The sequence below is a fragment of the Bos mutus genome, chromosome 25 (genome assembly GCF_027580195.1).
Source record: "Bos mutus isolate GX-2022 chromosome 25, NWIPB_WYAK_1.1, whole genome shotgun sequence".
Lineage (NCBI taxonomy): Eukaryota > Metazoa > Chordata > Mammalia > Artiodactyla > Bovidae > Bos > Bos mutus.
The window spans coordinates 40,111,706-40,135,263 of NC_091641.1; the positions used below are offsets into that span (position 1 = coordinate 40,111,706).

Here is a 23,558-nt window from a genome sequence, read left to right on the forward strand (position 1 = left end):
ATGCTACAACATGAATGAGCCTCCAAAAATTATTCTATGTGAAAGAAGCCAGACATAAAATACATACTGTATGATTTTCTACATATGAATCCAAATGATTCCATTCTTATGAAATGTCCATAATAGGTAAATATATAAAGACAGAAAGTAGACTAGTGGTTTCCTTGGACTAGAAATGGGAACAAGGAATATTTGGAATATTTGCAAATGAACATGGAAGATCTTTCCAGAGTGATGAAAATGTTCTAATGTTGGCTTATGGTCCCACCATAAATTTACTAAAAGCTATCAAACTATATGGTGTGAATTACTGGTTAATGCTACAGTATGTAAATTATACCCCAACAAATCTGTTTTAAGAAGAAGAAATTAGAATTACATTGTAGAAGTATTAAAAACAACCCCTGACAATGTAAAATTCTGTATCAAGGGAAAATTCTCTAAGAAATGGAGGCCAAAAATATATTTTCAGGCAAACAAAAACTCTGAGACTTCATCAGATCAGAAAATCTGCACTAAAGGAAATAGATATTGTTTGGGCAGAAAGAAAACAGCCCGAGATGGAAGCTTAAGGGTGAATGATGCTTAAGAGTGTAAGAACAATGCCAAGGGTAAATATGTGCTAAATTTAAAGGAATGCTGATTGCACAAAAGCACAATAATGTGCTACAGACTTCCAAATATACACAGAATTGAAATAGTTGAATAAATACCACATAGCAAAAGTGGAACAAATGGAATTTAAGAGTGCTACACATTGCATTGTCTGGAATGCAAGTAAATGTGCTAGTTTATTGTACACTTTAATAAGCTAAAAATGCACATTGAAATCTTAGGGTAACCAAGAAGAGAAGAGCAAGATAATGTACAAATTCTAAACTAACGGAGGAGAAAATATAAAGCAAAAAAAAAAAAAAAAAAACCACTAAATCAATTCCAAAGACTAGAAAGGAAATAAGAGAATATGGAATTGATGGGATAAATAGAAGACACTGAGTAATATGATAGATTTAAAACTAAATAGATTAGAAGTTTATTACCCACTAGAAAAGACCCTGATGATGGGAAAGATTGAAGGCAAAAGAAGGGGGCAGCAGAAAATGAGATGGTCAGATAGCATCACGGACTCAATGGACATGAATCTGAGCAAACTCCTCCAAGAGATAGTGGAGGACAGAGGAGGCTGGCGTGCTGCAGAACACGGGGTCGCAAAGAGCTGGACATGAATTAGCAACTGAACAACAACAACAAAGAACTACTTAAATGATAAAGATATACAAATTAATGCTTTTTAAACTCCAGCTATATTCCATTTATAAGAAACACATCTAAAATATGTGGCTATGGTATGAATGAATGCCAAAGAATGGATAAGGAGAATATCCTTCAAAAATGAGAAACAAAATCATTTCCAGACCAAAATAACTGAGAGCGTTTGGCACCAGCATAAAAATAGTAAAGGACATGGGACAGAATGTACTTCAGGCAGAAGGAAAGTCTAAGAAGCACAAGGGAAAAAAAACACAGAAAAAGCTGAACATGTATATGAATTTAAACGACCACTGTCTTTGATAAAACAATAATGTTTTGGGGAGTTAAAAAAGAGAATTAAAATATATAATGATAGTATAATGTATAAGTCGGTAATGGTAGGATGTGTGTGAATAAAATTAAACTGTTTCAAAGCCTTGATATTTTCCAGGAGCAGAGTAAAGATATTACTTCCCCTGAGACTTTGATGAATTACTTATGTGCATCTCAATATCTAGGCTTACCATTAAAAAAATAAAATAAGAATACACAGTTTCCAACTAGTGTAGGGTAGGGAGGAAACTACAGAATGAGAAAAAAATAATTCATAAAAGGGAGAGAATGTCATACAGACTCAACAGTAGAAAATATAAGGTAAAATGATAGACATATTGTATTGTACAGTAATTAGCCTCCAATTAAAATAAATAAATTTATATATTAAAAAATTTTTTTAATTTTATTATTTTTTTTTACTTTACAATATTGTATTGGTTTTGCCATACATCAACACGCATCCGCCATAGGTGTACATGTGTTCCCCATCCTGAACCCCCTCCCACCTCCCTCCCCATACCATCCCTCTGGGTCATGCCAGTGCACCAGCCCCAGGCTTCCTGTATCCTGCATCAAACCTGGACTGGCGATTCGTTTCTTATATGATATTATACATGTTTTAATGCCATTCTCCCAAATCAACCCTGCCCCCTCTCCCACAGAGTCCAAAAGACTGTTCTATACATCTGTGTCTCTTTTGCTGTCTCGCATACAGGGTTGTCATTACCATCTTTCTAAATTCCATATATATGTGTTAGTATACTGTATTGGTGTTTTTCTTTCTGGCTTACTTCACTCTGTATAATAGGCTCCAGTTTCACCCACCTCAACAGAACTGATTCAAATGTATTCTTTTTAATGGCTGAGTAATATTCCATTGTGTATATGTACCACAGCTTCCTCATCCATTCATCTGCTGATGGACATCTAGGTTGCTTCCATGTCCTGGCTATTATAAACAGTGCTGCAATGAACATTGGGGTACACGTGTCTCTTTCAATTCTGGTTTCCTTGGTGTGTATGCCCAGCAGTGGGATTGCTGGGTCATATGGCAGTTCTATTTCCAGTTTTTTAAGGAATCTCCATACTGTTCTCCATAGTGGCTGTACTAGTTTGTATTCCCACCAACAGTGTACGAGGGTTCCCTTTTCTCTACACACTCTCAAGCATTTATTGCTTGTAGACTTTTAGATTGCAGCCATTCTGACTGGCGTGAAATGGTACCTCATTGTGGTTTTGATTTGCATTTTTCTGATAATGAGTGATGTTGAGCATCTTTTCATGTGTTTGTTAGCCATCTGTATGTCTTCTTTGGAGAAATGTCTATTTAGTTCTTTGGCCCATTTTTTGATTGGGTCGTTTATTTTTCTGGAATTGAGCTGTAGGAGTTGCTTGTGTATTTTTGAGATTAGATGTCAGTTGCTTCATTTGCTATTATTTTCTCCCATTCTGAAGGCTGTCTTTTCACCTTGCTTATAGTTTCTTTTGTTGTGCAGAAGCTTTTAATTTTAATTAGAACCCATTTGTTTTTATTTTTGCTTTTATTTCCAATATTCTGGGAGGTGGGTCATAGAGGATCCTGCTGTGATGTATGTCAGAGAGTGTTTTGCCTATTTTCTCCTCTAGGAGTTTTATAGTTTCTCATCTTATGTTTAGATCTTTAATCCATTTTGAGTTTATTTTTGTGTATGGTGCTAGAAAGTGTTCTAGTTTCATTCTTTTACAAGTGGTTGACCAGTTTTCCCAGCACCACTTGTTAAAGAGATTGTCTTTTCTCCATTGTATATTCTTGCCTCCTTTGTCAAAGATAAGGTGTCCATAGGTGTGTAGGTTTATCTCTGGGCTTTCTATTTTGTTGCATTGATCTATATTTCTGTCTTTGTGCCAGTACCATACAGTCTTGATGACTGTGGCTTTGTAGTAGAGCCTGAAGTCAGGCAGGTTGATTCCTCCAGTTCCATTCTTCTTTCTCAAGATTGCTTTGGCTATTCGAGGTTTTTTGTATTTCCATACAAATTGTGAAATTATTTGTTCTAGCTCTGTGAAAAATACCATTGGTAGCTTGATAGGTATTGCATTGAATCTATAGATTGCTTTGGGTAGTATACTCATTTTCACTATATTGATTCTTCCGATCCATGAACATGGTATATTTCTGCATCTATTAGTGTCCTCTTTGATATTTTAAAAAATGATAGATATAAATTTTAATATATCATAAATAATACTCATAAATAGCCTGCATATTTTATTTCAAAGACAAACATTACCAGACTGGGTAAAATAATACTGACCTGGTCTCCTTGCCACTTTATGGCCCAGTGTGGCTGCCTGGGAAGTTTACCAGGGAGGCCCCCTCAAAGCCTTCCTAGCACTGAGCCAGCATTCCTGCTTCATTCAAATAGCTTGGTGGATGAATCAGCCAATGCCAGAGCTGCCCTACCTTGGGAAATCTTTTTTTTTTCTTTTAATTGGAGGCTAATTACTTTACAATATGGTCGTGGTTTTTGCCATATATTCACATGAAGGCAATGGCACCACACTCCAGTACTCTTGCCTGGAAAATCCCATGGATGGAGGAGCCTGGTGGGCTGCAGTCCATGGGGTTGCTAAGAGTCGGACAAGACTCAGCAACTTCACTTTCACTTTTCACTTTCCTGCATTAGAGAAGGCAATGGCAACCCACTCCACTGTTCTTGCCTGGAGAATCCCAGGGATGGGGGAGCCTTGTGGGCTGCCATCTATGGGGTCGCACAGAGTCAGACATGACTAAAGTGACTTAGCAGCAGCAGCAGCAGCACATGAATCAGCCATGGGTGTACATGTGTTCCCCATCTTGAACCCCTCTCCCACCTCATTCCCTATCCCATCCCTCAGGGTCATCCCAGTGCACCAGCCCTGAGCACCCTGTCTCATGCATCGAACCTGGACTGGCAATCTATTTCACATATGATAATATACATGTTTCAGTGCTATTTTAAATGAGATAATAAACCTTCCTAATTGTCTAAACCAGTCGAGTTCGGTTTATCTGTTACTTAGAGTCAAAAGCATCCCAACTGATACAATGCCACTTTTTGCTTTTCATTCCTAGGAATTTATGTTAAAATTATGTTTGTTGGATGATATTATATTCAATATTTTCTACACTAATGAATATCAGAGGCTGGAAGACTATTCAGTGAGGATGTTACAGAAAGGATTCAAACACTGGGCAACGTTTAAGTACCCTTCCAACCCTAAGATTCCTGGAATCTATGGTTTTGTATTCACTTACCGAATGAAGATTTCTTCCATAGTGGTGACAGAGGCCCCAAAGCTGGCAATGCCCAGCTCTTCCTGCCTCAGTTCCAAGTCCGTAAACAGAGCTTCAAAGCTGGAAGGGAAGAGCAGTTTTATTCATCAAAGGTGGAAGTTGAATCCCTCCTTATTACCCTTGGCTTTCTACAAAGGAAAAAGCACGGACTATGGAGTTAAGAAGATATTTGTTCAAGTCTCCATTCTGTCCCTCTTGAGCTTCATGACTCTGAACTTGAACAATGAGCATAAATAATACCATTTACTTCAAAACTTTCTGTAAGGATAAATCAAATATACACCTAGCACACTGCAGGTGCAAAGTAAATATTAATTCATCTCTGAAATCATATCAAGCATCTTTTCTGACTAAAACACTATAAGACTAGAAATCAACTACATGAAAAAAAACCCTGCAAAACCACAAATGCATGGAGGCTAAACAACATGCTACTAAACAACTGATGAGTCACTGAAGAAATCAAAGAAGAAATTTAAAAATACCTAGAGACAAATGAAAATGAAGCCACGATAATACAAAATCTACATGATGTGGCAAAAGAAAGAAGCTCTAAGATGGAAGTTTATAGTGATACAAGCCAACCTCAGGAAACAAGAAAATTTTAAAATGACCTAAACTGAACCTAGAGGAACAAGAAAAAACAAAACCCAAAGTTAGCAGAAGGAAATAAATCATAAATATTAGAGAAGAAATGAATAAAGACCAAAAACAATAGAAAAAAGCAATGAAACTAAGAGGAGTTTCTTTGAAAAGATAAATAAACTGATGAACCTTTAGCTAGACTCATTAAGAAAAACAGAGAGTGGGCCAAAATCAATAGAATCAGAAATGAAAAAGGGGAAGCTACAATGGACACCACGAAAACACAAAGGAATATAAGAACTTTATATGAACAGTCATACACCAATAACATGGACAATAAAGAAAAATGGGCAAATTCACAGAAATTCAAGACTGAGCCAGGAAGAAATAGAAAATATGAAGAGATCAACTATCAGTAATGAAACTGAATCAGAAATAATTTTTAAAAACTCCCAACAAACAAAAGTCCAGGACCAGCTGGTTTCACAGGTGAATTCTACCAAACATTTAGAGAAGAAAAATCCTTCTCAAGCTATTCCAAAAAATTGCAGAGGACATAATGCTTCCAAACTCATTCTATAAGGCCCTGATACCAAAACCAGACAAAGATATCACACAGAAAAAGAAAATTACATGCCAATATCACTGATGAGCATAGATGCAAAAATTCTGAACAAAATAGTGGCAAACTGAATTCAACAACATATTAAAAGGTTCACATACTGTGATCAAGTGGGATTTATTTCAGGGATGCAAGTGTTGGTTCAGTATCTGCAAATCAATCAATGTGATACACCACATTAACAAACTAGAGAATAAAACTCACATGATTGTCTCAACAGATGAAGGAAAATTTTCTGGGCAAATTCAACATCCATTTATGGTAAAAACTCTCCACAGAGTGGGAATAGAAGGAACGTTTCTCAACATAATAAAGGCCACATATAAGCCCACAGCTAACATCACATTTGATGTGAAAAACTGCAAGTATTTCCTCTAAGATCAGAAACAAGACAAAGATGCTCACTCTTACCACTTTCATTCAACATAGTTTTGGAAGTCCTGGCCACAACAATTGGACAAGAAAAGAAATAGAAGAAATCCATATTGGAAAGGAAGAAGTAAAGCTGTCTCCATTATCAGGTGACATGATACTATATGTAGAAAATCCTCAAGATGCCATAAAAAAGCTACTAGAACTCATCAATGAATTTGTAAAATTTAAAGGATACAAAGTTAATATACAGAACTCTATTGTTCTATATTGTTCTGTTCTGTACACAGAGCTCTGTACACTTACAAAAAATTATCAGAAAGGAGAATGAAGGAAACAATTTCATTTACCATCACATAAAGAACATTATAGCATATATAGATAAAAACATTATAGATAAAAGACCAGTACTTGGAAAGCCATAAGGCACTGATGAAAGAAACTGAAGACAATACAAACAGGTAGAAAGATACACTTGTTCTTAGATTGGAAGAATTATTATTGTTAAACTGACCATACAATCCAAGGCAATCTACAGATTCAATGTGATCTCTATCAAGATACCAATGACATTTTTGACAGAACTAGAACAAATAATTCTAAAATCTGTATGGAAACATAAGAGGGCCTGAATAGCCAAAGCCATCTTGAGAAAAAAAAAGGACTAGAGTTGGAAGTATCACATAAAGCGATAGTAATCAAAACAGTATGGTATTGGCACAGAAACAGACAAGTGGATCAATGGAACAGAACAGAGAACCCAGAATGAGCCCACACAGCTACAGCCAATCAGTTTACAACAAAGGAGACAAGAACAGGCAATGGGGAAACCCAGTCTCTTTGTTAAGCTGTGCTGAGAAATAAACTGGACAGCTACATGTAAAAGAATGAAATTAGAACATTTTCTCACACCATATACAAAAATAAACTCAAAATGGACTAAGACCTAAATGGAAGACCAGAAATCATAAAACTCCTAGAAGAAAACAAAGGCAGAACACAGTTTCACACGAACCATAACAATATTTTTTTGGATCTATATCCTAAGGCAAAGAAAACAAAAGCAAAAACAAATGGGACTTAATTAAACTTAAAAGCTTTTGCACCAGCAAAGGAAACTATTGACAAAAAAAAAGATTAACTACTGAAATGGGAAAAAATATTTGCAAATAGTATGTGACATGAGTCTGAGTGAACTCCGGGAGCTGGTGATGGACAGGGAGGCCTGGTGTGCTGCGATTCATGGGGTCGCAAAAAGTCGGACATGACTGAGCGACTGAACTGAACTGAACTGAACTGATAAGGGGTTAATATCCAAAAACATATAAATGGCTCACTGAACTCAATATCAAAAAGACAAACAACCTAATTTTAAAACGGGCAGAAGACCTGAATAGGCATTTTTCCAGCTTGCATGGAAGGGTGTGAAAGTCACTGTGAAGTAGACTGAGTAATTCATGGGCAATGAGATAAAGCAGGCAACATGATTAACCTATTTTTAGAGAGCTTCACCTGCGCAGGGTTACAGGACATGGAGTGGTGGCTGGAAAGAGAGGCAGGCTCAAGACAGTGTATCTCCAGAGCACACTAATATGTTCATGGACATGAGCCAAAGAAGAGAAGTAGATGATGTAGATGAAAGAGGAAATAACCAAACCAGCAAACTCCTAAGACCAAGTGGCTGAGTACTTGAGCTGGTGTTGAAAAAAGCAAGTTTGTAGGTCTGTTAAAAGGGATAAATAGAGTACTTGTTGGATGGTGTTTACTTTCTCAATGAAGTATAACTAAGATTCCTATCCAAAAGAAACATGAGGACTGAGGAGAGGGAGAGAGGGACATGTTGGGAATGAGTCTGAGGTCTGAAATAATTACAAGGCTGACCCTGGCTCCCACCCCACATCGAAAATCCACTTATAACTTTATAGTTCAGTTCAGTTCAGTTCAGTTGCTCAGTTGTGTCCGACTCTTTGATACCCCATGAATCACAGCACGCCAGGCCTCCCTGTCCATCACAAACTCCCAGAGTTCACTCAGACTCACGTCCATCGAGTCAGTGATGCCATCCAGCCATCTCATCCTCTGTTGTCCCCTTCTCCTCCTGCCCCCAATCCCTCCCAGCATCAGAGTCTTTTCCAATGAGTCAACTCTTCACATGAGGTGGCCACAGTACTGGAGTTTCAGTCCAAATGTTCTGCATCTACAGACTTAACCAAACGAGGGGTAGTGCAGTACCATAGTAACCTATTTATTGAAAAATCCAGGTATAAGTGGACTCACATAGTTCAAACCTGTGTCGTTCAAGGGTCAACTGTAATATAAAGGAAAATCAAGTACAGTTTTCATCTGAGCCCAGTTACTTGGGTGCCTGTAATTAGAGTTCACACAGTCAAGGGCCCCTCTGATGCCATCATAATTTTATTTTAATCTGAAAGCAGCTGGGAGCCATCAGGGGTTTTTAAGGAGGGAGGGAACATGATCACAAGTCTTCCCTGGTGGCTCAGATGGTAAAGAACCCTCCTGCCAATGAAGGAGATGCAGGTTCAATCCCTGGGTCAGGAAGATCCCCTGCAGAAGGAAATGGCAAACCACTCCAGTATTCTTCCCTGGGAAATCCCATGGACAGAGGAGCCTGGCGGGCTACAGTCCATGGGGCTGCAAAAGAGTCAGATGTGACTTAGTGACTAAACAACAACAGAGTCCTATATTTTCAAGTGCACTCTGGCTGGAGTGTGGTGTCTTTCTGCTGCTGCTGCTGCTGCTGCTGCTGCTAAGTCGCTTCAGTCGTGTCCGACTCTGTGTGACCCCATAGACGGCAGCCTACCAGGCTTCCCCGTCCCTGGGATTCTCCAGGCAAGAACACTGGAGTGGGTTGCCATTGCCTTCTATCAAAGGCCTAGAAATCCAAACCATTACAGAATTGAGAGCCCTTGGTGAGGACAGGGACAGGAGAGATGACTGAACACTGAGCACATGCAAAAAATGACTCCAGCCCTCTCAGGTCCATACCTGTGTGCGCTCTCTTTAGGAAGGATAAATGTTAGCTCTTCTCCAATGCTAGACTGGAAAACTGCATTTGGTATGTGCTGGTAAACCAGAAGAGAAATCTTCTCTGTGTCACAATGTGGTTTTCTTACCAGAGTTATATAATATCCTGCACCTGAAACATTTAAAAGATCATGAAATGGTTTTTCTCTTTTTAGTTACCCTTAGTGTTCTATAGCCTAGAACATGACAGCTCCATAGGCTAGACAAGCTGGAGAGCTGTGGTGAATTTGCCTTGGAAGGTCTATAACACTATTCTTGAGTCTCTCCTTTGACTCCATAGTTGGGAGGTGATAACAGCATTTAGCGATACTAGGAAAAATAAAAGGAGGGCTGCATTAAAGGCAACACTCTGCTTAAGGGATAGCTAATGTGGAGAAGTGAAAATTGAGCAGAGAGAGACCTTGAACATTAAGGTTAAGAACAAAAGTATCTCTTTCATAATTAAATTATGTTTTGAGAATACATACCCTATGGTATTCTAAATATTCTTTCAGAAGCTACTAGTAACACTTGTTACTACATTGCTGGCACTGTGGTCACTCAACAAACATTCACTGAGCTCTTGTGACCTGACAGGTACTTTTCTAGATACTGAGCATATAGCAGCAGATCAAACAGTCAAAAATCCCTATCATCACTCAAGGAGCTTTCATTACAGGAACGTGAGACATATGATAAGGTAAATAAATAAATCAAGACCGTATTAGTGATAAGTGCTAAGGCAAAAGATGAACAGGAAGGGGATACAGAGTATTGGGGATCATGACTTTGAAGCTGGGGAAGGCCTTACTGAGAATGTGACATCTCTGAAAGGACTAAAGACCTGAGGAAGAGGAGGCGGCATGGTGATATGTGGGCTGGGATGCAGGAGGAGGCCCATGTCCTGGATCAGAAAGGGGGCCCTGATGCGGGAGCAGAAGAATATCAGGAGAAATGGCTGGGGAAGCAGGACCAGGCTAAGCAAGGTGTTTGAGCAGCTCCCAGGACCCTGCCTTCTCCTTTCACAAAGTGGGATGGGGAGTCATCGGTGGACTGAGCAGCAGAGCGGCACACTCCTTCTGACAAGTGGGCCAGAGGCCAGCTGTGGGCTGGAAGCAACTTCAATGATCCAGGTAGGGAGACAGTACGCTGGGCCAGGGTGTGAGGAAGGCAGGGCCACGGGGATTGGCAGATGGATCAGATACGGGCTATGAGAGACATAGAGGATCAGGGAGCCCCGAGATTCTGGCCACGCTGCTAAAAGGATGGCGCTGCCTTTACTGTGGGTGAGCTGGTGTGCTGGTCAAGAGCTGGAGTTCAGCTGTGCCATCAGCCGTGGACAGTCCAACAGATACGTTCACTGTCTAGGGGTGTGCAGAGTAAGCAGTTAGACACACAAGTCTGGAGTTCAGCTGAGAGGTCCTGCAGAGACATTTTTCAGCACAGATACGTATAAGTCAGGACACTGAATGAGACCACCAAGTCAGTGAGCAGGGGAAAAAATAGTGACGCGACCTGGGCACTTCCAAGCCTAGAAGGAGAAGTGATGCACAGGAGCAGTCAGAGACACTAGAGGGAAACCCAGACGGCTGGGGGCCAGGAAAAGAGGGGGATGTCTGTGGCGGGATGTCCAGCAGGAGTGCGCCCTGCTGTGGAGAGAACAACTCGCCCTATGCAGGCATTAGCTCCCTCTTTGAGGAACAAGGTCTCTTAATCTTCATTTTAATAAAAGAAAATAATAGAATGGGAAAGACTAGAGATCTCTTCAAGAAAATTAGAGATATCAACGGAATATTTCATCCAAAGATTGACACAATAAAGGACAGAAACAGTACAGACCTAACAAAAGCAGAAGATATTGAGAAGAGGTGTCAAGAATACACAAAAGAACTGTACAAAAAAGATCTTCAAGGCCCAGATAACCACAATGGTGTGATCACTTACCCAGAGCCAGATACCCTGGAATGTGAAGTCAAGTGGGACTTAGGAAGCATCACAAGGAATAAAGCTAGTGGAGGTGATGGAATTACAGCTGAGCTATTTCAATGCCTAAAAGATGATGTTGTGGAAGTGCTGCACTTAATATGCCAAGAAGTTTGGAAAACTCAGCAGTGGCCACAGGACTGGAAAAGGTCAGTTTTCATTCCAATCCCAAAGAAAGGCAATGCCAAAGAATGCTCAAACTACTGCACAATTGCACTCATCTCACACACTGCAAAGTAATGCTCAAAATTATCCAAGTGAGGCTTCAACAGTACGTGAACCATGAACTTCCAGATGTTCAAGCTGGATTTAGAAAAGGCAGAGGAACCAGAGATCAAATTGCCAACATCCATTGGATCATTGAAAAAGCAAGAGAGTTCCAGAAAAACATCTACTTCTGCTTTATTGATTATGCCAAAGTCTTCGACTGTGTAGATCTCAACAAACTGTGGAAAATTCTTCAAGAGGGGGGAATACCAGACCACCTGACATGCCCCCTGCGAAATCTGTATGCAGGTCAAGAAGCAACAGTTAGAACTGGACATGGAAAAGAGACTGGTTCCAAATTGGAAAAGGAGTACGTCAAGGCTGTATATGGTCACTCTGTTTACTTAACTTATATTCAGAGTACATCATGCGAAATGCTGGGCTGGGTGAAGCACAAGCTGGAATCATGATTGCCAGAAGAAATATCAATAACCTCAGATAAGTAGATGATGACACCCTTATGGCAGAAAGTGAAGACAACCTAAAGAGCCTCTTGATAAAAGTGAAAGAGGAGAGTGAAAAAGCTGGCTTAAAACTCAACATTCAGAAAACTAAGATCATGGCATCTGGTCCCATCACTTAATGGCAAACAGATGGGGAAACAATGCAAACAGTGAGAGACTTTATTTTCTTGGGCTCCAAAATCACTGCAGATGGTGACCACAGCCATGAAATTAAAAGATGCTTGCTCCTTAGAAGAAAAGCTATGACCAACTTACACAGCATATTAAAAGCAGAGACATTACTTTTCCAACAAAGGTCTGTCTAGTCAAAACTATAGTTTTCCTGTGGTCATGTATGGATGTGAGAGTTGGACTATAAAGAAATCTGAGAGCTGAAGAATTGCTGCTTTTGAACTGTGGTGTTGGAGAAGACTCTTGAGAGTCCCTTGGACTTCAAGGAGATCCAACCAGTCCATCCTAAGGGAAATCAGTCCTGAATATTCATTGGAAGGACTGATGCTGAAACTGAAGCTCCAATACTTTGGCCACCTGATGCAAAGAGCTGACTCATTTGAAAAGACCCTGATGCTGGGAAAGATTGAAGGTGGGAGAAGGGGATGACAGAGGATGAGATGATTGGATGGCATCACTGACTCGATGGATGTGAGTTTGAGTAACCTCCAGGAGATAGTGATGGACAGAGAAGCCTGGCGTGCTGTGGTCCATTGGGTCGCAAAGAGTAGGACACAACTGAACTGAACTGAACTGAAACTAAGGCTACAAAACGATGAACTAACTTTGTAACAAGGATGAAGAAGGAGTAAACTACCAGCATGGAGCTCAGGCACAGGTCTTCTGACTCCAAGTCTCAGAGATTCTTTCCACTCTCCTTGTCATTCTCACAGCCCCTCTGCCTGGGCCTCGGGTCTCCACCCACAGGGAGCAGACAGGCCGTCTAGAGAAGGCCGCTCCCCACCTGACCTCAGGGGCCCTCGGGGAACATGACCAGTGGGCACTTTCTCCCGCACCTGGACCAGCCACGCGACCCCATGTGGAATGGACTTTCGGCTGCCCGCCGGCCCCGCTCACCGTATTTCTCCTTGAGGAACAGCGACGACCCGCAGCACTGCAGCTCCCCCTTGGCCATGATGGCGATGCGGTCCCCCAGCAAGTCAGCCTCGTCCATGAAGTGGGTAGTCAGCAGGATGGTGCGGTCGCTCTTGTGCTGCTGCAGAAGGTCCCAGATGGCCCTCCTGGAGATGGCGTCCACGCCCGAGGTGGGCTCGTCCAGCATCAGCACCTGGAGGGCGGAGGGGCAGCCCCGTGAGGACGGCAGAGCCCCGGCCTGGGCTTCAGGCTGCGCCGCAGGCCCCCCGGGCCTACCTTGGAGCCCGCGATGAGGGCAATGCCGATGGAGAGCTTGCGCCGCATCCCGCCGCTCAGAAACCTGCTCCGGGAATCCCGCTTCTCCTCCAGCCCGAGCACGTGCAGCATGCGTTTGACCTCCTCAGGGCACTTCTGACGCGGCAAGCCTTTCAGCTGAAACGGCAGGGATGGAGATCCGGCCAGGGCTTCCAACGGGGCCAGGGAGCGCCCAACAAGCATTTTGCTTGTAGAGCAGTAACCCCTTATCTCCCTTATCTGAGATTTTTCTTTCCACAGTTTTAGTTACCCACTACCCACAGTGAACCATGGTCTGAAAACATTAAATAAAAAATTACCAGAAATAAACTTCTAAGTTTTAAATTGTGCACACCATTCTGAGTGTCTTGAACTCTGAAATCATGTGCCACGCTGCTCTGTCCTGCTCAGGATCCCTACCCATTGACATCGTCTGCTTTTGACATCCAACCATCAACACTTTCATGACCTGATGATCCAGGATCACCTGGAGCCTGGATCCTACTTTTGATGAATCATCAGAAGGTCAACAGCCTAAAGCTGTGTCACAATGCCTGAAATCCTTCACCTCACTTCATCTCATCACATGGGCATCTTACCATCTGAAATCACAAGAACGGTGCGTGCGTGCTAAGTAGCTTTAGTCGTGTCCAACTTTGCAACTACACGGACTGTAGCCACCAGGCTCCTCTGTCCATGGGATTCTCCAGGCAAGAATACTGGAGTGGGTTGCCATGTCCTCCTCCAGGGGTTCTTCCTGACACAGGGATCAGACCCATGTCTCTTGTATCTCCTGCATTGGCAGGTGGATTCTTTACCACAGTGCCATCTTTAAGTACAGTACAATAAAATATTGTGAGAGGGAGAGATCACATTCACGTAACTTTTATTACAGCCCGTCAGGCTCCTCTGTCCATGGAATCCTCCAGGCAAGAATACTGCAGTTGGTGGCCATCTGCTTCTCCAGGGATCTTCTTGACATAGGGATTGAACCTGGGTCTCCTGCATTGCAGGCAGATTCTCTACCATCTGAGCCATCAGGGAAGCTCCTTTATTATAGTATATTGTTATAATTGTTCTATTTTATTGATTGTTGTTAATGTCTTGCTGTGCTTAATTTATAAATTAAACTTTGTCATAGGTTGCATGTACAGGAAAAAAACAGAGGACATATAGACTTTGGAACTATCTGAGATTTCAGGCATCCACTGGTGGTCTTGGAGCAAATCCCCCACAAATAAGGGGGGGTATTATATATACATAAACTACACATGAGAAAGATACACAGTAAACTTACTACCTTCAGGGAAAGGGATACAAGGCTTTTGCATCTTTTTTTTCCACAAGCTGTGAGGCGTGTGGGATCTTAGTTCCCTGACCAGGGATTGAACCTGGGCACTTGGTAGTGAAAGGGCAGAGTCTTAACCACTTGACTGCCAGGGAAGACCTGGCTTTTTCATCTTGAACCATCTAAAAAAATGACTTATTAATACTAAGTTCAGTCGCTCAGTCGTGCCCGACTCTTTGCAACCCCATGAATTGCAGCACGCCAGTCCTCCCTGTCCGTCACAAACTCCCGGAGTTCACTCAGACTCACGTCCATCGAGTCAGTGATGCCATCCAGCCATCTTATCCTCTGTTGTCCCCTTCTCCTCCTGCCCCCAATCCCTCCCAAGATCAGAGTCTTTTCCAATGAGTCAACCCTTCTCATGAGGTGGCCAAAGTATTGTAGTTTCAGCTTTAGCATCAGTCCTTCCAAAGAACACCCAGGGCTGATTTCCTTTAGAATGGACTGGTTGGATCCCCTTGCAGTCCAAGGAACTCTCAAGAGTCTTCTCCAACACCACAATTCAAAAGCATCAGTTCTTCGGTGCTCAGCTTTCTTCACAGTCCAACTCTCACATCCATACATGACCACAGGAAAAACCATAGCCTTGACTAGACGGACTTTTGTTGGCAAAGTAATGTTTCTGCTTTTCAATATGCTATCTAGGTTGGTCATAACTTTCCTTCCAAGGAGCAAGCGTCTTTTAATTTCATGGCTGCAATCACCATCTGCAGTGATTTTGGAGCCCAAAAAATTAAGTCTGACACTGTTTCCACTGTTTCCCCATCTATTTCCCATGAAGTGATGGGACCAGATGCCATGATCTTAGTTTTCTGAATGTTGAGCTTTAAGCCAACTTTTTCCACTCTCCTCTTTTACTTTCATCAAGAGGCTTTTTAGTTCTTCTTCACTTTATGCCATAAGGGTGGTGTCATCTACATATCTGAGGTTATTGATATTTCTCCCGGCAGTCTTGATTCCAGCTTGTGCTTCTTCCAGCCCAGCTACTACAGCATATTAAAAGGGTTATACACCATGACCAAGTGGGATTTATTCCAGGAATGCAAGAAAGGTTCAATATATTAAGAATCATTGTATGTATTAAATAATAAAGAATCTGCCTGGTGTCTGTCCCCAGTTACTGGGAGGAGCCTCTAAATCCTTGGAGGGATGGTATGTCTTTGTTACTCCTGGTAGTACCTGAGTACTACCTCAGGTACTGAGTACACCTGCTACTGAAGTGTTCAAGATCCTGGCTGGTCATATCAGAAAGATCAACCATGTAGTTTGAGAGTTGGGGCTTTGAGCCAGGTTATCAATCTGATCTCCCGATCTGCCAGGAGGGAGAGACTGCAGATTAAGTTTAGTCATGAGGTTCATGATTCACTCATGAACCTATGTAATGAAAATCCAATAAAAACTAGACACTTAAATGGAACAAAATAGAAAGCCCAGAGATAAATCCACGCACCTATGGACACCTTATCTTTGACAAAGGAGGCAAGAATATACAATGGAGAAAAGACAATCTCTTTAACAAGTGGTGCTGGGAAAACTGGTCAACCACTTGTAAAAGAATGAAGCTAGAATACTTTCTAACAACATTCACAAAAATAAACTCAAAATGGATTAAAGATCTAAACGTAAGACCAGAAACTATAAAACTCCTTGAGGAGAACATGGGCAAAACACTCTCTGACATACATCAAAGCAGGATCCTGTATGACCCACCTCCCAGAATATTGGAAATAAAACCAAAATAAACAAATGGGACCTAATTAAATTTAAAAGCTTCTGCACAACAAAGGAAACTATAAGCAAGGTGAAAAGACAGCCTTCAGAATGGGAGAAAATAACAACAAATGAAGCAACTGACAAACAACTAATCTCAAAAATATACAAGCAACTCCTACAGCTCAATTCCAGAAAAATAAATGATCCAATCAAAAAATGGGCCAAAGAACTAAACAGACATTTCTCCAAAGAAGACATACAGATGGCTAACAAACACATGAAAAGATGCTCAACATCACTCATTATCAGAGAAATGCAAATCAAAACCACTATGAGGTACCATTTCACGCCAGTCAGAATGGCTGCGATCCAAAAGTCTACAGGCAAAAAAATGCTGGAGAGGGTGTGGAGAAAAGGGAACCCTCTTACACTGTTGGTGGGAATGCAAACTAGTACAGCCACTATGGAGAACAGTGTGGAGATTCCTTAAAAAACTGGAAATAGAACTGCCATATGACCCAGCAATCCCACTTCTGGGCATACACACTGAGGAAACCAGAATTGAAAGAGATACATGTACCCCACTGTTCATAGCAGCACTGTTTATAATAGCCAGGACATGGAAGCAACCTAGATGTCCATCAGCAGATGAATGGATAAGAAAGCTGTGGTACATATACACCATGGAGTATTACTCAGCCATTAAAAAGAATACATTTGAATCAGTTCTAATGAGGTGGATGAAACTGGAGCCGATTATACAGAGTGAAGTAAGCCAGAAAGAAAAACACCAATACAGTATGCTGCTGCTACTGCTAAGTCACCTCAGTCATGTTCGACTCTGTGCGACTTCATAGACGGCAGCCCACCAGGCTCCCCCTGTCCCTGGGATTCTCCAGGCAAGAACACTGGAGTGGGTTGCCATTTCCTTCTCCAATGCATGAAAGTGAAAAGTGAAAGTGAAGTCGCTCAGTCGTGTCCGACTCTTAGCGACCCCATGGACTACAGCCTACCAGGCTCCTCCGTCCATGGATTTTCCAGGCAAGAGTACCGGAGTGGGGTGACATTGCCTTCTCTGCCAATACAGTATACTAACACACATATATGGAATTTAGAAAGATGGTAACGATAACCCTGTATACAAGACAGCAAAAGAGACACTGATGTATAGAACAGTCTTTTGGACTCTGTGGGACAGGGAGTGGGGGATGATTTGGGAGAATGGCACTGAAACATGTATAACATCATATGTGAAACGAGTTGCCAGTCCAGGTTCGATGCACAATACTGGATGCTTGGGGCTGGTGCACTGGGACAACCCAGAGGGATGGTACGGGGAGGGAGAAGGGTGGAGGGTTCAGGATGGGGAACACGTGTATACCTGTGGCGGATTCATGTTGATATATGGCAAAACCAATACAATATTGTAAAGTTAAAAAAAAAAAAAACTAGACACTTAGGTGAAACTTAGGTGAGCTACCCTCTATACAGTGATGCGCCAAGAGGGGACACATTCTTAAGATATGGAAGCTTTTCATTTGGGACCCTCCCAGACATCACCCTGCATGTCTCTTCTTTTACTGGTACTGATTTATGTATCCTTTATAATATATACATATAATATATACTATAATCCTGAGTTCTGTGAGTCCTTCTAGCGAATTAATGAAGCTGAGGAGTCAGTGGGAACTCCTAACTTTGTAGGCAGGTTGTGGGCAGTGCTCTGTTGGGAGCCCAGGCTCGCGGCTGTTTTCTGACACGACCACAGTCTGTGGGGCACTGTGCCTGTAGCGTGTGAAGCGTGCACTGGCTCCATCCTTAGTGTCAAACTGCACTGCATTGATGCAGCATATTAGAAGAATAAAGAGTCCAAGGGGCAAGCTGAACCTAGAGTTTACAGGGAAATGAAAGTGACCTGGAACAGGCAAAATAATCTTGAAAACAAACAAAAAAGAGTTGGAGGGCTCACATTCTTTGATTTCCAAACTTACTACAGGGACTTCCCTGGTGGTCTAGTGGCAGAAAGCCCCATGCTCCCAATGCAGGGGCCCAGGCTTGATCAGGGGACTAGATCCCAATGCCTCAACTAAGAACTGGCACAGCCAAATAAATAAATAAATATTCTTTTAAACTTCCTACAAAGCTATACTAACTAAGACATTGTGGTATTGGCATAAGGATAGATGCATAGACCAATGAAATAGAAGTGAGAGTCTAGGAATAATCCCATGTATCTACGGTCAGTTGATTTCTGACAAAGGTGCCAAGACTATTCAATGGGGAAATAATGGTCATTTCAACAAATGGTGCTGGACAATTGAATATTCACATGCAAAAGAATGAATCTGACCTCTATCTCACACCATCTAAAAATTAGCTCAAAATGTATCAAAGACCTAATGTATAATTATGTAAGAACTAATGTACGAAACTCTCAGAAGGAAACAGGTGTAAATCCCAGGCAATGCTTTTTAAAATATGACATCAAGAACATAACAACTAAAGAAAATACAGAGACACTGAATTTCATCAGAATTCAAAACTTTTGTGCATCAAAGGACATTATCAACAAAGGGGAAAGAGAATGCACAGAACTGGGAGAAAGTTTTTTGCAAATCATATACTTGATAAGGATCTACCATCTAGAATACACAAAACTACAAAGAGATAAGCAACCCAACTGAAAAATGGGCAAAGGCTTTAGTAGACATTTCTCCAAATAAATAAATAAATGGCCAATAAGCAAATGAAAAGATGCTTAATATCATTACAGTCATTGGGGAAATGCAAATCAAACCCACCATGAGATACCAATTTATGGCACCTAGAATGGAAGTACCTCAGAAAGTTTTTTAAAAAGTTAAACACAGAGGTAGAGCTTATGACCCTTGAATTTCACTACTAGGTATATACTTCAAAGAACTGAAACTAGGTGAAACTGAAACTTCAAAGAACTAAAACTTAAACAAAAACTTGAACATTAGAATTCATGGTATTATTCACGTGGCCGAAAGGTACAACCCAGGAGTCCATCAACTGATGAATGGATAACCAAGATATGGCATACAACTCCAAACAAGGTAACATTATTCAGCCATTGAAAGGAGTGAAGTATTGATACATGCTGAAATATGGATAATTCTTGAACACATTAAGTGAAAGAAACCAGACACAGACGGTCACATTTTGTGTGATTCCACTCATATGAACTACTCAGAATAGTCAAATCTACAGTGACAGACAGCAGATTAGTGATTTCCAGGGGCTGGGGGGAAGGAAGAATGGGGAGTGACCATTGATGGATCCAGGTTTGTTTTCAGGGAGATGAAAATGTTCTGTAGTTAGAGAGTGCTGTGAATGTAGTTTTTAAAACTACTGAATTTTATATTGCAAAATAAGCAAAATGGTGAATTTTATGATATGTGAATTTCATCAATAAAGTAAATAATTAGACTAAAACAATACTTTCTAGAAACTCTTTAATTCAAAGATCTTAAATGCCACACCCCTGCCTTTTCCTGAATGTTTAGGGAATAGTGTCCGTACAAGGTTTCAAGTTTCTCTGAGGTTGAGTCAGAAAGTTGCAAGTTATCTTACCATCCTTAAAAATGGATACAGAGGAAACCAAGTCTATCACCCACCGACTCACCTGAGCATAGAAATAAAGATGTTCCGCTACAGTCAAGTTATCATACAAGATATCATGCTGGGGGCACCAGCCCATGCTCTTCCGGATTTGAAGCATGTCTTTAGAAATTTCATATCCATTGATAAATACCTGTCCTCTTGAAGGTGTAATAAGTCCTAGAAGCAAGTGGAAGACATAATATCCTAAAGTCATTGTCATTCAGAGCCACAACAGTACAAAGGCTTACTGATGCCCTCTGCTTTGTCTGCTGCTCTTATACATACTATCCTGTTTCATGTCACAGTCAGCAGCAGCCAAGGAGTATATGTTCCATGACCGTGTACAAGGACATTTAGGGGTAGTAGAAACAGATGCAAAGAAATAGAGGAAAACAACAGAATGGGAAAGACTAGAGATCTCTTCAAGAAAATTAGAGATACCAAGGGAACAGTTCATGCAAAGATGGGCTCAATAAAGGACAGAAATGGTATGGACCTAACACAAGCAGAAGATACTAAGAAGAGGTGGCAAGAATACACAGAAGAACTGTACAAAAAAAATCTTCACGACCAAGATAATCACGATGGTGTGATCACTCACCTAGAGCCAGACATCCTGGAATGCAAAGTCAAGTAGGCCTTAGAAAGCATCACTATGAACAATGCCAGTGGAGGTGATGGAATTCCAGTTGGGCTATTTCAAATCCTGAAAGATGATGCTGTGAAAGTGCTGGACTCAATATGCCAGCAAATTTGGAAAACTCAGCAGTGGCCACAGGACGGGAAAAGGTCAGTTTTCATTCCAATCCCAAAGAAAGGCAATGCCAAAGAGTGCTCAAACTACCGCACAATTGCACTCATCTCACACGCTACTAAAGTAATGCTCTAAATTCTCCAAGCCAGGCTTCAGCAATACGTGAACCATGAAATTCCTGATGTTCAAGCTGGTTTTAGAAAAGGCAGAGGAACCAGAGATCAAATTGCCAACATCTGCTGGATCATCAAAAAAGCAAGAGAGTTCCCGAAAAACATCTATTTCTGCTTTATTGACTATGCCAAAGCCTTTGACTGTGTGGATCACAATAAACTATGGAAAATTCTGAAAGAGATGGGAATACCAGACCACCTGACCTGCCTCTTGAGAAACCTGTATGTAGGTCAGGAAGCAACAGTTAGAACTGGACATGGAACAACAGGCTGTATATTGTCACCTGCTTATTTAACTTATATGCAGAGTACATCATGAGAAACGCTGGGCTGTAAGAAGCACAAGTGGAATCAAGATTGCCGGGAGAAATATCTATAACCTCAGATGTGCAGATGACACCACCCTTATGGCAGAAAGTGAAGAAGAACTAAAAAGCCTCCTGATGAAAGTAAAAGAGGAGAGTGAAAAAGTTGGCTTAAACCTCAACATTCAGAAAATTAAGATCATGGCATCTGGTCCCATCACTTCATGGGAAATAGATGGGAAAACAAGTGTCAGACTTTATTTTTTGGGGCTCCAAAATCACTGCAGATGGTGACTACAGCCATGAAATTAAAAGATGCTTACTCCTTGGAAGGAAAGTTATGACCAACCCAGATAGCATATTCAAAAGCAGAGACATTACTTTGCCAACAAAGGTCCGTCTAGTCAAGGCTACTGTTTTTCCAGTAGACATGTATGGATGTGAGAGCTGAACTGTGAAGAAAGCTGAGCACCGAAGAATTGATGCTTCTGAACTGTGGTGTTGGAGAAGACTCTTGAGAGTCCCTTGGACTGCAAGGAGATCCAGCCAGTCCACTGTAGAGGAGATCAGTCCTGGGTGTTCTTTGGAAGGAATGATGCTAAAGCTGAAACTCCAGTACTTTGGCCACCTCATGCGAAGAGTTGACTCATTGGAAAAGACCCTGATGCTGGAAGGGATTGGGGGCAGGAGGAGAAGGGGACGACAGAGGATGAGATGGCTGGATGGCATCACCAACTTGATGGACATGAGTTTGAGTGAACTCCGGGAGTTGGTGATGGACAGGGAGGCCTGGCGTGCTGCAATTCATGGGGTCGCAAAGAGTCAGACACGACTGAGTGACTGAATTGAACTGAAGGAGATAATAAAAAAATCTGAATCTGGAAAACTGTAAGATACTGATGAAAGAGATTGAAGACAACACCAGTAGATGTAAAGATTTACTGTGCTCTTGGATTGGAAGAATTATTATTATTAAAATGATCAAACTACCAAGGCTACCCACAGATTCAACACAATGTGTATCAAATTACCAATGGCATTTTTTTTTCCACAGAACTGGAACAAAAAGATGATTTTAATTTGTATGAAAACACAAAAGAACCTGGATCTCCAAAACAATCTTGATAAAGAAGAATAGAATAGGAGGAATCATGCTTCCTGACTTCACACTATACTACAAAACTACAATAATCAAAACAGTATGATACTGGCATGAAAACAGACACATACATCAATGGAACAGGATAGAAAGCCAGAAACAAATCCATGCACTTATGGTCAATTAATCTATGAAGGAGGCAAGAATATACAATGCAGAAAAGACAGTCTCTTTTCCATGGGACATTTACATGTAAAAGAATAAAACTGGAACATTTTCTCACACCATATAGAAAAATAAACTCAAAATAAAACTAAATGTAAGACTGGCTACTCTCAAACTCCTAAAAGAAAACAGAAAATTCTTTAACATAAATCATAACAATACTTTTTTGGATCTGTCTTCTAAGGCAAGAAAAGCATAGACAAAAATAGACAAATGGGATCCAAAAGCTTTTGCACAGCAAAGAAAACCATAAACAAAACAAAAAAACAACCTACAGAATGGAAGAAAATATTTGCAAATGATGTATCGATGAGAGATTTATATTTCCAAAATATATAGATAACTTATACTGATTAATATAAAAAAACAATTCAATCAAGAAATGGGCAGAAAATCTAAATAAACATTTCTCCAAAGAAGACGTATAGATGGCCAACAGGCATATGAGAAGATGCTCAATATCGCTAATTATTAGAGAAATACAAAGCAAAACCACAACAAAGTATTACCTTACACAAGTCAAAATGGCCATCTTAACTTCAAAAAATTTACAAATTAGTAAATGCTAGTGAGGGTACGGAGAAAAGGGAATCCTTCTACACTGTTGGTGAGAATGTAAATTAGAGGAGCCACTATGAGAAACAATCTGGAGGCTCCTAAAAACTAAAAACAGGATTACTGTATGATCCAACAATCTCATTCCTGAGCGTATAC

At 40.9% G+C, this 23,558-nt stretch overlaps 1 protein-coding gene across 1 annotated transcript in view; it reads right to left on the reverse strand.

Moving 5' to 3' along the window:
* Positions 1-23,558, reverse strand: part of LOC102273949 (ATP-binding cassette sub-family A member 17) — a 94,969-nt gene that overhangs the window by 34,836 nt on the left and 36,575 nt on the right. The window contains 5 exon segments of the mRNA XM_070362588.1: positions 4,865-4,963; positions 9,489-9,639; positions 13,289-13,499; positions 13,583-13,738; positions 20,311-20,465. Coding sequence (XP_070218689.1) covers positions 4,865-4,963; positions 9,489-9,639; positions 13,289-13,499; positions 13,583-13,738; positions 20,311-20,465 — 772 coding nt within the window.